The 14,091-nt window shown below is 32.5% G+C and overlaps 1 protein-coding gene and 1 pseudogene across 2 annotated transcripts; one reads left to right on the top strand and one right to left on the bottom strand.

The window, feature by feature from the left end:
- Window positions 1-968: 968 nt before the first annotated feature.
- Window positions 969-2,089, top strand: LOC127172774 (transcription factor HES-5-like; annotated as a pseudogene).
- A 45-nt stretch (window positions 2,090-2,134) lies between these two features.
- On the bottom strand, window positions 2,135-13,749 carry abhd6a (abhydrolase domain containing 6, acylglycerol lipase a). 2 transcript variants are annotated; one of them, XM_051123142.1, is made up of 9 exons: window positions 13,511-13,749; window positions 12,860-12,982; window positions 9,909-10,065; window positions 9,504-9,617; window positions 7,313-7,445; window positions 5,704-5,861; window positions 5,560-5,614; window positions 5,378-5,478; window positions 2,135-3,770 (listed from the first exon to the last, which is right to left on the bottom strand). In XM_051123142.1, the coding sequence occupies exons 2-9, from the start codon at window positions 12,976-12,978 to the stop codon at window positions 3,588-3,590; spliced, it is 1,020 nt and encodes a 339-aa protein (XP_050979099.1). In that variant the 5' UTR covers window positions 12,979-12,982; window positions 13,511-13,749; the 3' UTR covers window positions 2,135-3,587. The 2 variants fall into 2 exon arrangements, with proteins under 2 accessions (XP_050979099.1, XP_050979100.1); XM_051123143.1 differs by having other exon boundaries at window positions 12,860-12,979.
- Window positions 13,750-14,091: the final 342 nt, after the last annotated feature.

Here is a 14,091-nt window from a genome sequence, read left to right as displayed (position 1 = left end):
TCTGTCCTGATTCACACAAGAAATTTTTTTCACTGGAGGAAGCATTATTATGGATTACAGAGTTGTATTTTAGCCGGAAGCAACAGTTTGAAGTTAAAAACAACTTAGATTGTTTCTTACAAACACGCATCTTTTGGCTTCACAAGGCGTTAATTAATGGACTGGAGTGGTGTGGATTACTTGTGGATCATTGTGATGTTTTTATCAGCTGTTTGGAGGACGAAGCTCATGCATGTCTGTAAATATCCATAAGTGTGTCGACTCCCTTGTGTGTTTGTCAAATCTTGAGCTTGTGTTGGGGTTTCGGATGCTAATGACACTAGAACTGTGACACTGTTCTCCAGAGTTTCCCACACAAACAACAATAGAAGTGTGTCTATTCACATGATAATTAGATGGACAAATAGGCCTACTGTTAAAACCTCCATGCATATCACATCAAATCATATAGGCTACCTATAATAGATTTAACCACCTTTAAATCCTAGACTAGACAAGTATAATTTTAAGTCTTGCAGGATGTTTAGCAAATTTAGAAAAGATGATTCAGTGTTTGGGAACCACATTAGTCCTGTGGGAACCGACACACGTCTATTGTGTGAGTGATTTAATGTGATGAATACAGAAGTGTGGGAAGCCGTGTGTCTCTGTGGCTCCACCAGCTCCAGGAGCGTTGGGGCGTGTGATCGGGGTCCACATTATGCTGTGAACCAGCTGTGTGTGTGAGAACAGGTACAACCACAGAACTCACAGAACAGCTGCTTCACCAAAATATCCTGTTACACTGATCTAAAACACTGTTTCATTAAGCATCTGATTAGAAACTACAGCAACATGTGCTGATTTATTAAAAATCAAACTGTTAAAAGTGTCTTATGTAAATGCTCATCTAATCTCAGTATGGCACGTGTTTGGTTATGACATTTATAAAGCGACATTGATGTGAACATGAGCTCTCAGCACTTTTCCAGATTCAGCCTCCACCTGCTCCTTTGAGCCCCTGATGGAGGATCATTGAGCATGTGGCGGCCCACATCCCTCATTGTCTGTTTGAGCTCTTCCATTGGCTCCAGACTGTGAGAAACTCCAACAAGCTCAAGCCTCACACATTCATATGGAGATTTGGGAGTATAAATAGAGGAGCTGCAGCCAGTGCAAATCAGACTCACTCTGAACAGAGAGATCTACAGCACAGAGATCCAGACATGACACCTACAATCATCTCAAAGGAGATTCTCCCTCTCAACAACAAGGTATGTTCACATCCTACTTACAGCAGCATTACTGCAGCAGCTTTCACAACTCTTCTTCATTCACCGAAGGCCGATTTGCTAACTTTTCTGTCTTCGTTTGCAGCTGAGAAAGCCGATGAAGATGCGCAGAGATCGTATCAACTCAAGCTCAAGTGTTTTCTGGCTCCAGAGTTCCTCAAGCAGCAGCCTGATTCCAAGTTGGAGAAAGCAGAAATCCTGGAGATGACACTCAAGTTCCTTCAACGTTCACATGCTGTCAGTCAAGGCTTCTCCAGGTGTGTCAGAGAGATTGTGCACTTCCTGTCCAAAGATGAGATGAAGACAGAGCCAGAGAAGACTGCTGGAGCACTTCCAGAAGCTGCAGACATCATGTGAGCAAAACAGGAGGGAAAGTGTCCTGCCAGACCAGAAGACCTTCAGCGAAGAGATGAATGTCAACAAGAGCGCCATCTGGAGGCCTTGGTAGAGCCTTAAAGACTCACAATGAATGTCTACAGACTTTAATTTCTCTTTTTGAGGAAAAGTGTTTTATGAGTTCCAATTTGGAAGAGGTATTTGCACTGTTAAGTGCTCTGATGATTCAATCTTTTATGAAGATATTAGACAAAATGTCTATATTAGACATTTTCATTTTCATTTATAAAACTGTATTATTGTCCTGTATCAGGGCTACAATAACTTCACATATTGTGTATCTTTGCAGCAATGATGTATTCAGTCCCAAACATGAATTAGAGTTCCATTTTTGGGATTACTTGTTCTCTTTTGTCTTCAGTGAAGAATTTATCATGGATAATTATTAGATGAATGCAATTTTTTATTACTAAAACTGAAAACTAATGAAACTGTTTCCTGAAAGGAAGTGTAAAAAATGTGATTAATCAAACTTTTAATTAAAGTTTTTATTTTCTTTTTACATTAAAAGGATACAATAATAATTTTCAGCTTGGAAAAATATTTATACTATTAAGTACTTTGTGATTCTGGTCTTCCATGAAGCCACAAGCCGTAATATGATGCAAATGCACCTAGATGTCTTTCATAAAGATATTTAGTCATATCTAAACCACGTTCTGTTCTAAGCTCCTGTGTGATTTGGAGAATCTTTCCAAGAAAATGTTGTGATACATTATCACTGATAAATAAAATGAAAACCTCACTACGTCTCCTGTGTTTCAAGACCATGTAAACCGAACCTAAAGTCACGAAAAATACTGTATTCGCTAAATATGCATTTAAAGACAGTATTAAGCAGATTCTAAGAAAGTCATGATTTCCAAAATGCATTTTCAAGACAGTCTTATGTACAATGTTAAAACTGTAAGAACTACAGTAGTACAGGAAAGAATAATGATGTCTGAATGATAAAGACACACGTTTCACGTTAAGATTAAATCATGGTAAAATGGAAAACGACAAGGTTAAGAACAACAAAAGGGATAAACATACAGGCCATGTCTCAAAATCTAAAAGCAGACAGCATTTCTGGCCCTTGATGCCCGGAAAAGCCGTCTAAGTAGTTCATTCAAACTTGGAATGGTGGAAAATTAGAAATATATTAATAGTTACTGTTTTTGGTCTATTCTAGGTTGGACTGGAATAGATACCGTCTGCAGGACATCGATCTGTATCTGCATAGCTTCTGAAGTGCTTTTCAACTCAGCGGTTATTGTGCGTCCCTGAGCGTTCAACTACAAAAATAACTTTTACTGATTATTTACAGGTTGTAAAATATGGAAATCTGTTTCTGCCACTGAATATAAAATAAAAAGGTAATTGTGACTTTTTATCTCACACTTCAGACTTTTTCCCCAACAGAATTACATTTTGAACTCATAATTGCAAGGTAAACTGACAGAATTACAAAGTTGCAATTCTGAAAAATAACAAAACCTGCAATTGTGAAAAAAAAAGCCAGAATTGCAAAATATAAACTCAACAAATAGACTTTTTTTCTTCAGATCTGGACTTATAACTCACAGTTGACATTTTATATCTCACGATTTAGACAAATCAAGTCAGTATAGTGAGAAAAAGGCAGAATTACGAGAAAAAAGTTATATCTCACAATTCTGAGAAAAAAAACTCAGTTGCAAATTTATATCATGCAATTCTGAGGAAAAAAGTCGTAATTACCTTTTTTTTCAGTGACAAAAACAAGCTTCCATAGTAAAATCTTGTGTTGTTGCTTTAAAAGTCTTTCATCCATCTTTCTACTTGTCCTTTATTTGAGATGAACCCAGCATCCTTTAGGTTAGCAGCTTAACCTTGCTTAACCTTCAACCAACCACAAAGCCGTATCTTGTATATCTTAAAGATATACAAAGTCTAGTGTTAGGACAGTTTCTTGTTGCTGTTGATTCCTGCGTTCTGTTGTGCGATGATGAAGTCCATGATGAGCTGGGCGGATTTCCTCGGCCGCTCCAACACTACTGAATGACCACAGTTGTCTAGCAGATGAACCTGAGATCCTGGAACGGCCTTTGCCAGAACCGAAGCCCCGGACACGTCCAACACCTGCAGGATATAGAATTCAGTCATTAATGATGTCACGTTTGGAATGCATAAGCATATTTCAATAGTTAAATACTATTTATGTGATTACAGTTTGCTTATTTTATGCTAAAAAATATATAAAAGGTTATTTGTGAGTTTCTATTCTACTATAGTGACATTTTTACTTACTTATTACTTTACTTGCAATTGTTATAATTTTGAGAAAAGACAGAAAAAGGCAAAATTCCATGATATAAACTCAAATTGTGAGATGTAAATTTTAAATCTTTTTTCCTCAGAATTCTGAGAATTTCACTATTACTAATGTGCAATTGCAAAATAAAATTGTAATTTTGTGGAAAAAAGTCATAAACTCACAATCTAACTTTTTTTTTTCAAAATTCCCAGAATTCTCACAACCAATAACTTCAGGAAAAAGTCAGAATTTTGAGATATAAGCTAGCACTTCTGAGAACAGAAGTCTAAATTGTAAGATATCAACTCACAATCTGACTTTTTCCCAGAATTTTAAGAATCTCACAACTAATAAACTTGCAATTTTGATAACAAAATAATCAGAAAAGAAATTTGAAAAGTCAAAATTACGAGATATAAACTTCTGAAAAAAAACCCCTGATATAATCTGATATTTTTTCTCAGAATTCTCACAAATTAAATAAATAAAAAAAGACAGAAAAGGCAAAAAGCTGCAAGGAAAACTAACAACATTTTTGAGAACAAACATTTCTGAGAAAAAAGTTTGAATTATGAGACATACATTTGCAATCTCACTTTTTTCCTCAGAATTCTGAGAACCTCGCAAATTATTAACTTTTATTATTTCATTATTATTAAATAAAATTGCAATTTTGAGTAAAAAAATCAGAAAAGAAGTTTAAAAAAGTGCAAATTCCAAGACATAAATTCAGTTTTGAGGTAAAAAAAAAAAAAATTCAAGACAAACCCATAATTCTAAGAAAAGAAAGTCTGAAATGGAAGATACAAACTTGCAATCTGATATTTTTCCATAGAATTCTAAGAATTTCACAATGAATAAACTTGTAATTTTGAGAAAAAAAAACAGAAGTCAGAACAGAAGTCAGAAAAAGTCAAAATTCCGAAACATAAACTCACAACTCTGAGGGAAAAAAAGTATGAAATGTGAGGTATAAATATGTAATCTGACTTTTTTCTCAAAATTCTCACTTAAATTCTTAATTAATAACTTGCAGTTATGCAACTATGCAATTCTAAGGAAAAAAAGTCAGAAATATAAACTCGCAGTTCTGAGAAAAGAAGTCTTAATTGTCAAATATAAACTCGCTATCTGATTTTTTCCTCAGAATTCTAAGAATCTCACATTTAATAACTTAAAATTGCAAGATAAACTCACAATTTGGAGACAAAGGCAGAAAAGAAGTCAGAAAAAGTCAAAATTCCACGATATAAACTCGCAATCTGACTTTTTTCTAAGAGTTCTTACAATTGATAAATTCACAAACCCACATTTGTGATTAAATAAAGTCAGAAAGAGTCAATTCTAAGATATAAACTCACAGTTCAGAATTCTCACAATTAATAACTTGCAACTGTAATAAACCCGCAATTCTAGGAAAGTCTTTCTGTACCTGATCATTTTTCCCCCAAATAACCTGCAGAGGAGTTGAAATGAGATGCATGTTCTCCTGTAAAGAGTGTCTGGATTTCTCTCCGACAAGCTCCATAAAGCCTGCAAAAATATTGGTAAGAATGAACACAGATCTGTTATTTCCAAAGACACTACGGTAGGAAAAACACTAGAGAAACTCACACTCGCGGTAGAAGTCATTGTTAGGAATACGAACGTCAACCAGTCCTTGAAGAATCTAGCAAACCAGAGGAAGAACAAACTCATCATTAGCAACTGATTCAGTGTTTAGATTCCTATAACAAGTATTAATCCACATAAACACACCTGTTTAGGGATCTTAAAGCGCACGTATGAACACAGTTTGAGCATCTCCTCCATCTCCTCTGGGGTAGAGGGTATCAGCGGGATCCCGTCGCTGTTCTGAGTTTTCTCCAGTTCCCTCAAACGCTGAACAAACTTGCTTTCAGTGGGATACTCAAGACCTGCCACACAGAGAAATATCGGATTTTAATTTAGGAAATAAGTTATTGGTGTGTATTTTACTTCATCTAGTTGCCTAGGCAACATTTCTCATTTTCATTCATTTTCACTCAATTTACTAAAATAACTAAAACTGATACTAAAATTAATAAAAACTATATATACATATTAAAAAAGAGGGAAAAACGCAACAAAACTACTAAAAATATAATTGAAATTAAGAAATATAAAAATAAAAATTAATTAAAATATTAATAATACATATATATATATAAAAAAAAAATCACATTATATTAGCCTAGGCAACATTTCTTATTTTTATACGTTTTCACTGGATTTGTTAAAAGAGCTAAAACTGAAACTAAAATAAAAAAAAACTATATATACATATTTTTAAAAAAAGACAAAAATGCAACAAAATTACTAAAAATGTAACAATTTAAAAAATATATAAAAATAAAAACTAATTTAAAATATTAATACTAGATATTAAAAATTCACATTATATTAATTCAAAATATGAAAATTATATATATTAGCTCAATTATAGGCCTACTAAAATAACACTGCTTACTAGTAATGATTAACAGCTAGAAAAAAATCTTATTTTATAGATTAGTGTACAGTACTAAATCTAATTTAAATTACATAATAATTGTTTTTAGCTAATGTGCATGTCAATCAGCACCATCACATTTAATGTGTTATATAAAATACATTTTTTTCTTTCATTCAGTCATATTTGAATGTCATACAGTTTTGTAATGTCATGTAAAATTTTGTTCTAAAATGTTTTATGTATGTATGCATGTTTAATGATCTGTTCTGTGACGTCTCCCCTTAAACAAATATTGTTTTATCTATCTGACATCAAATTTAATCATAAAGGTCACACTCAGGTAACCTCTTCTTATGGCCTTTATCAGTATTTTATTGTTTTGTCATTTCTTTCCTTGGTACAAAGTGCATGTCATGGTATATTAATGCAGACATGAGGCGGTAAAATATAATATACAAAACCATCATCCGCACTCACATATTAAAGTCTTCTATTCTTGTTTTATTATACATATATCAACAATGGGACAAAATATAAATGGGCAAAAAATATAATAAAAAATAATAATATAATCTTAAAAAATAATCTTAAAATATTTTCCATTTTAATTTGAAATTTAATTTAAGTTTTAGTAATTTTTTAAAATTAGCTACTGTTTATTTATATTTTGTAAATATTTTTATATTTTATATATATATATATATATTTTTTTTAGCTACTTTTTAAAAAAAAAATATATATATAGTATATAGATTTTATTCTTTTTTATTGGACCGTTAATTAAGAGAATGAACACTTCAACTCCAAATGTTGAAGTGTTGCTGATGAATTATTACAGGGTGATTGTGATGTTGAAGAGCCGCTGAGAAGGTCAGAAGCACGACAAGAACAGACCTGCTGGACAGATGAGCGTGACGGCGCAGAGATCAGAAGGGTGACGGGCGGCATAAACTCCAGCCACGTTTCCTCCCATGGATGTGCCGATCAAATGAAAGGGCTTTTTGTTCAAACCAACGCTCTTCACAAACTAAACAAAGAGAAAAGCATGAGAAAATATGATCTGCTAACAAGCTAAGAATAATATGTTCTAAGAATATTTTAATAAACGTTACAAAAATGTTACTTCTGATGTTCTTTGAACATTCAAAATGTCCAGTTTTTAAATGTTACACGAATGTTACATGAACATTCCATTTTATCATTTTTCAAACACTATGGAAATGTTACTTTTGAATGTTCTCTGAACATTCTAAAAAAATGTAACATTTAAAAAACGTTACAACTGAAACATTTCAGAAAATAAACATTCCATAAATGGCTGGCTGTAATTCCACTGCATCAAAGTGAGGACAAAACAATGACCTGTTACCATAAACTTTCACCTGATTAGGATATAGTGTTCAACTGTAAATTGTTGCGTCATGTATCTTATCATACCATAAGGATGAGAGATAAAAGTGAGATATTTTCAATCTGCATCCATTAAAGCATCTCTCTCAGCATCCTGAAAATGCCTCTTTCAGCACAAACAGCTGAACAGAAGCAGAAGTTGCTTTAAATGACAGACAGCCTTAAATAAGGCAAAACCAACCTGACACGCAGGGGCCGTATCGCAAGCTGGGAAACAGAGTAAAGGGCCCGCGTTTGAAGAAAGGCATCTATTTTAGGCACAAGCCTGTGTTTTTCAAGGAAAGCTGATTAGCTTTGGGCCGAGAACAGAGAAAACGAAGACACAAGGGCTTTTGACTGATCTCAAGATGCTTCAGAGAGATCTCAACATGTAAGCCTAATAAATCCACTGTGTCATCAAGAGAAACGTATTAGTCTGCATGCCGTGTGAGGTTTAGCCAAACAGAAAAACTGGGTCAGCGGCTGGGAGTTCGTCAAGTTGAATTACATAAACCGAAGTGACAGATTTTAAGAAACAGGGAGTTTTTCTTGATCTTCTTTGCATGAATTAAAAATATTTTAAAATTCAATTAAATTACTATTATTACTGTTGATACTACTTATGTACTACTTTATACTACTTATATACAATTATTTACATTTTTTTATATTTATTTTTATTTACTTCATTGTTTAATTAAAATGCAATACATTTTATTACAATTAAAATATTAAATTGAATTAAAAATAATAAATGATTAAAAAAATTATATATGCTACCATATTTGTAATGTTTTTAAAGAAGTCTCTTCTGCTCACCAAGCCTGCATTTATTTGATCCAAAGTATGGCAAAAACAATAAAATTTTGAAATATTTTTACTCTTTAAAATGCTTTCTATCTGAATATTATTTAAAATGTAATTTATTCCTGTGATTTCAGTGCTGAATTTTAGCATAATTACGCCAGTCACATTATCCTTCAGAAATCATTCTAATATTCTGAGTTACTTAAAAAATATATTATTATTATTATTACGTTGAAAACAGCGGAGTAGAATTTTTTTTAGGTTTATTTGATGAATAGAAAGTTCAGAAGAACAGCATTTACCTCAAACAGAAATATTTTGTAACATTATAAATGTCTTTATAATCACTTTTCATCAATTTAAAGCATCCTTGCTAAATAAAACTATTAATTTCTATAAATTCTTTCTCAAAAAATAAATAAATAAATAAATATATATATAAATAAAAATTATACTGACTCCCAGCTTTTAAATGCTATAGTGTATAATGTTACAAAAGCTTTTTATTTCAGATAAATGCTGATCTTTGGATCTTTTTATTCATCAAAGAATCCTAAAAAAATGTACTTAACTGTTTTAAATATTGATAATAATAATATTAATAATAAAACATGTTTATTAGAATGTTTAGAATGATTTCTGAAGGATCATGTGACACTGAAGCCTGGAGTAATGATGCTGAAAATTCAGCTTTGATCACAGAAATAAATTACATTTTAACATTTATTCAAACAGAAAACAGTTATTTTAAATAGTAAAAATATTTCCAAATTTTACTGTTTTTACTGTACTTTGGATCAAATAAATGCAGGCTTGGTGAGCAGAAGAAACTTTTTAAAAAAAAACATTACAATTAAAATTTGTTTTTCTTTTCTCAGAAATTTCCAACCTGGTGTATCCGTTTGACTTGGCCCTCGATGGAGTAATCCACAGCGCTGGTGCGTGTCGTACCCTCATGTCCCGGCATGTCAATACACACCAAGTGCACATTTTTAGGAAGAAACTACAAATGCAAAAAACACACAATCAGTCAAACTATCTTTTTACTTCACAATCTAATACATACATTGCTCAAGGCTTTTGATGTCAATCAAACAGATTAATTTAACACTTTCTGACAGCTTTTGAAATCACAACAGCTCTTTAGGCCTCAGACGGCTGGTTGGTTATTTTAAGCAACGCTTAAGTATTTTTAAACATTTTTTGGAGCATATCTTTGACCTTTAAAACACAGAAATAACATCTGTTGTTGTGAATTGAACTGTTGAGCAAATGTTCCGCTGTGGTTTCTTGCCTTGACCACACCAAGCCACATGTCTTTGTGTCCAGAGAAGCCGTGTAACATGAGGACGGACGGACGGGTTCCTGGAGTCCCTCTGTGAGAGTAACAAAAGCGATATCCTTCATATTCAGCAAAATCCAGCTGCATTCCCAGCCTTCTGCGCCAATACCTGTGGAAAAAAACACCAAAAAGACTTAAAAATGAAAACAAAGCTCCTATAAAATAATGCTGTTGCTTTGCTTTAAGCACGAGATGCATCCAAGATGTAGATGAGTTTGTTTCTTCATCAGATTTGGAGAAATGTAGCATTACATAGGTGCGGTGAATGGGTGCCGTCAGAGTGAGAGTCCAACCAGTTGATAAAAACATCACAATCCACAAGAAATCCACACCACTACAGACCATCAGTTAACATCTTGTGATTATTGCAATGTTTTTATCAGCTGTTTGGACTCTCATTCTGACGGCACCCATTCACTGCAAAGGATCCATTGGTGAGCAAGTGATGCAATGCTACATTTCTCCAAATCTGATGAAGAAACAAACTCATCTACATCTCAGATGGGTGAACTGATCCTTTAAGCTACACCTAATAATTCATATCTGGAGCTGAAATGCACTAAACAAGTGTTTTAACAACAGTAGCATCATAAAACACTTGCATGAGTTCATAAATAATCCAGAAGCGACACTGAAGGAATCAAGTCATTCTGTCCGGGCCAGAGGCAAAAACAGCAGTTCTGATGACTGCATCGTCATGTAGAGCAAAGTTTGCCTCCCAGATATTACGAGAACCAAAGTCTACTGGGCAGCTTGCGTAAGATTCGGCTGACATCAGCAACTAATGCAGCACTGCATGTACCCGACCAACACATGCACACATATTTAGCTTCCTGGATGCATAGAAAGATCATGCATTATTCAAAAGTAAAGCTGTATGAATTAATGGCATGCCGTTGACATGTATTGTGACATGTATTGTGAGTTGTGCAACGACTAACCCTTCACCCAGTTTAGTGGTGTTAAGTAAAAAAAGAGGACGGTTAAACCCTGCCTTTATCACTGTCATCAGATAACAGATGTGTTAAATAATACAAATCTGAAAAAAATTTTACTTTGATTTTCTTTTCTTTTTCAGTACAAATATCTAAACTTAAATCAAGAAATCAAGATCAATTTACTTGAGAAGCAGAATTGCTTTTAAGATATTAGGTGTTCTTTTCTGAAAATTGTATCAAAATTATGTGAGTATATGTTTAAATCCCTCCCAATCGAATAATAAATAAAAACGGAATTCAAAAGGAACAATAAGTTTGTTATTTTTTACCTCATGAACAGATATTTTTTTCCTTTTTTTAAGAATAAACTCACTGAATTTTGATATTTTTTAACATGAAAAAATATTTTACTATTGCTATTTTGCTTCTCAAGTAAACACATCTTCTTTATTTACATTTATTTGATTTTAGAAATTTTATTTTATTTCAGAAAAAAAGTTAACTGAAATAAAATACAATTTAACAAACGTATTTTTTTATCTAGTTGCCATAGCACTAACATTTAATTTAATTTGATGTTAAAATGAATAAAAACTATGCAGTTATATAAATTAACAAGGTTTTAACTCAAATAAAAATGGGAAACATAAAAAATTAAAAATAATTAAAAATATTAAATATTTATAGAAAGATTTTTATAGTTAAAAAAACAATAAACATTGACTTAAATAAAATAAATATTAAAAAACCTATGCTTATTTTTTTCAGCTAGTTGCCAAGACAACATTTCTTTTTTTAATTTAGTTTAACTTCATGTACTAAAATAACTTAAAACTGAAATAAAAATGTATAAAAACTATACAGATAATAAAAAACTAATAAAAATTACAAAAATACAAAACTAAATTACTTCTTTTTTTATTAATGAGAATGGAAAAAATAAATATTTTTACAGTCAAATAAACCAAAACTATAAAGAAAGTTATCTGAAATAAAATACACATTATCCAAAATAAATAATTTTTTCAGCTAGTTGCCAAGGCAACATTTCTCAATTTAATTTATCTTAATGTACTAAATTAAATAACTAACTAAAGTACTATAACTACAACTAAAATGAAAATTTATAAAAAAAAACAACAACTATATTGACATTTTTAAAAACCTAAAAACTAATAAAAATGGCAAAAACACTAAACTAAATTACTAATACTTTAACTAAAATAAAATAATAACAGAAAATATATAAATAAATTAAAAAAATAACACTTATTCGTACTACATTAGACAAAAATACTGGTATCACTTTACAATAAGGCTTAATTTGTTAACATAATTAACTATATTAGTTAACATGAACAATAATTACATAGTATTAATTAATGTTGGCTAATATTAGGTTCAAAACGTACTCATACATTATTAAAATTTAAAGTTGTATCTGTAAAAATAAGTTAATGTTCTCTGAATTTACATGAACATTAACATTTTTATTAACTAACATTGAAAAAGATAATAAAGACAATAATAAATGCTGTAAAAAAGCTTTGTCCGGTTCATGTTAGTTAATGCATTTACTAATTTTAACAAATTGTAACATGTTACCAAAATACTAAGTGAGAAAATATGTTTTGCTGTGCAGAACACCATGGCAACAACTGTTGCATTATAGTGGTGTTTTTTGCACATATTTGATGTGTTTGGTGCCGCTTATGGCACAGAAATGACACATTTCATCTTCATCTTGTGGTTTAGACCGTGTGGTCTGTGTAACTGCCACAGATTGCATCGATAAGGCTTTCAAAATAAACAGAGTGATATTTTTTTGAAATACTCAAACGACTCCCCAGAGAGTCGGTACTGAGCAATCCAGGACATTTGTGCATGTTTTTCCTTGGACAAATGAGCTCCAGTGAACTCTGAGGACATGGAAAAATTCAATTTAAGCATCTAGAGAGCACTTACCAGTGATAAACCTTAATGAGAGCTGCAGGCCAGAGAAGGAAGGAGGCTACAAAAGCCAGGATGGGGATCGCCAGCGTCCCTCCAGCAATGATGAACATGTTCACCACGTCCAAATCCATCCTGCTAAACAACACAGCAGTGAAATGTCACATAAGACTGCATTTCAGACACGCGCTCTTGTCAGAAAGCGTCTAATAAAGTAGAACAGATTATATTATCTAACCATGACTGCAAGAAATTTTAAAGCAAGGATAGAGAACAGAAATGCATTTGTGTTACATAAAATTAAATTGTAATATACATGTATAATCTATATATTCGCCCTCATTCATGGATCTTAAATGAATTAACAGAAACAGAAAGGACGTATATGTAAACAAAACAATATTTAATATTTAGAACACGTGATATACTTTCATTTCTACTACAAGGAAACAAATTAACGACACTGTAACAATGTAACATTGATACATTGTTGCAGTCATAGAATGTTAAATTGGTAACTTGATGTTACATTGTAACACATCAGATCTGTCATTCCATTCTGTCATGTGATCAAAGGTCTGAGCTTGAATATGCAATTAAACGCGTTTAATCGCAAGTACACATGCAAATGTTTTTTAAATATGTATATGGTATTAGTTAGCATACCTTTAAATGTCCGTAGAATGTATGAATGTACCGTGAACACCGATCAAAGCAGAATCATGTCACCCTTTGATCTGCGGCGCTGCACACCAGAAGCGCGTTCAACGCTGAACAGGGAAGTTCGCTCGCTTTAAAGGGGAAGAGAGGCGAGAAATTATGTTCTGTCGATGGGAATTGCTAGCGAACATCTGTCAGGTGCACAGCTGACATCGAACCGAAGCCACTGGGCGGCTAATGTCGCTGTGTCAGGAAAACAAACGTCCGTCAGGGGGCGCATGACGCCTTACATAGTAAAATCCAGCAGTGAAGCGCATTCAGATTAAGAATGACGTCTTGCCCGTTACAGATTTGTAGTATTAAAAGTATAATTTATAATTATTAACAGTTTTTTGTATTATGTAAAAACTAAAAGCGGTTATCTCTAACAAACGGCTGTGATTGGCTCTTCATGACCAGCGTTGAGAAATGTAACACGTGTCACCTGACACAACCATCTAATCGCAACTTTAAAAAAGCAGTCTTGACGAGATTTTTCACTTGAATAATTATGCTTATTACATTTAATCACCGCTGATTTGAAAACA

The sequence above is a fragment of the Labeo rohita genome, chromosome 11, assembly GCF_022985175.1.
Source record: "Labeo rohita strain BAU-BD-2019 chromosome 11, IGBB_LRoh.1.0, whole genome shotgun sequence".
Taxonomy (NCBI): Eukaryota; Metazoa; Chordata; class Actinopteri; order Cypriniformes; family Cyprinidae; genus Labeo; species Labeo rohita.
Note: the sequence above shows the minus strand (reverse complement) of the source record. Positions and strands in the feature narration are given on the sequence as shown.

Bases quoted from the DNA above. Each gene is read 5' to 3' on its own strand.
- abhd6a (XM_051123142.1), bottom strand. From the start codon at position 12,978: ATGGATTTGGACGTGGTGAACATGTTCATCATTGCTGGAGGGACGCTG. The intron at 9,618-9,908 runs GCAAGAAACCAC...TTGCATTTGTAG, and splicing joins TGTGGCTTGGTGTGGTCAAG to TTTCTTCCTAAAAATGTGCA. The intron at 3,771-5,377 runs GTACAGAAAGAC...TATATCCTGCAG, and splicing joins TTTGGGGGAAAAATGATCAG to GTGTTGGACGTGTCCGGGGC.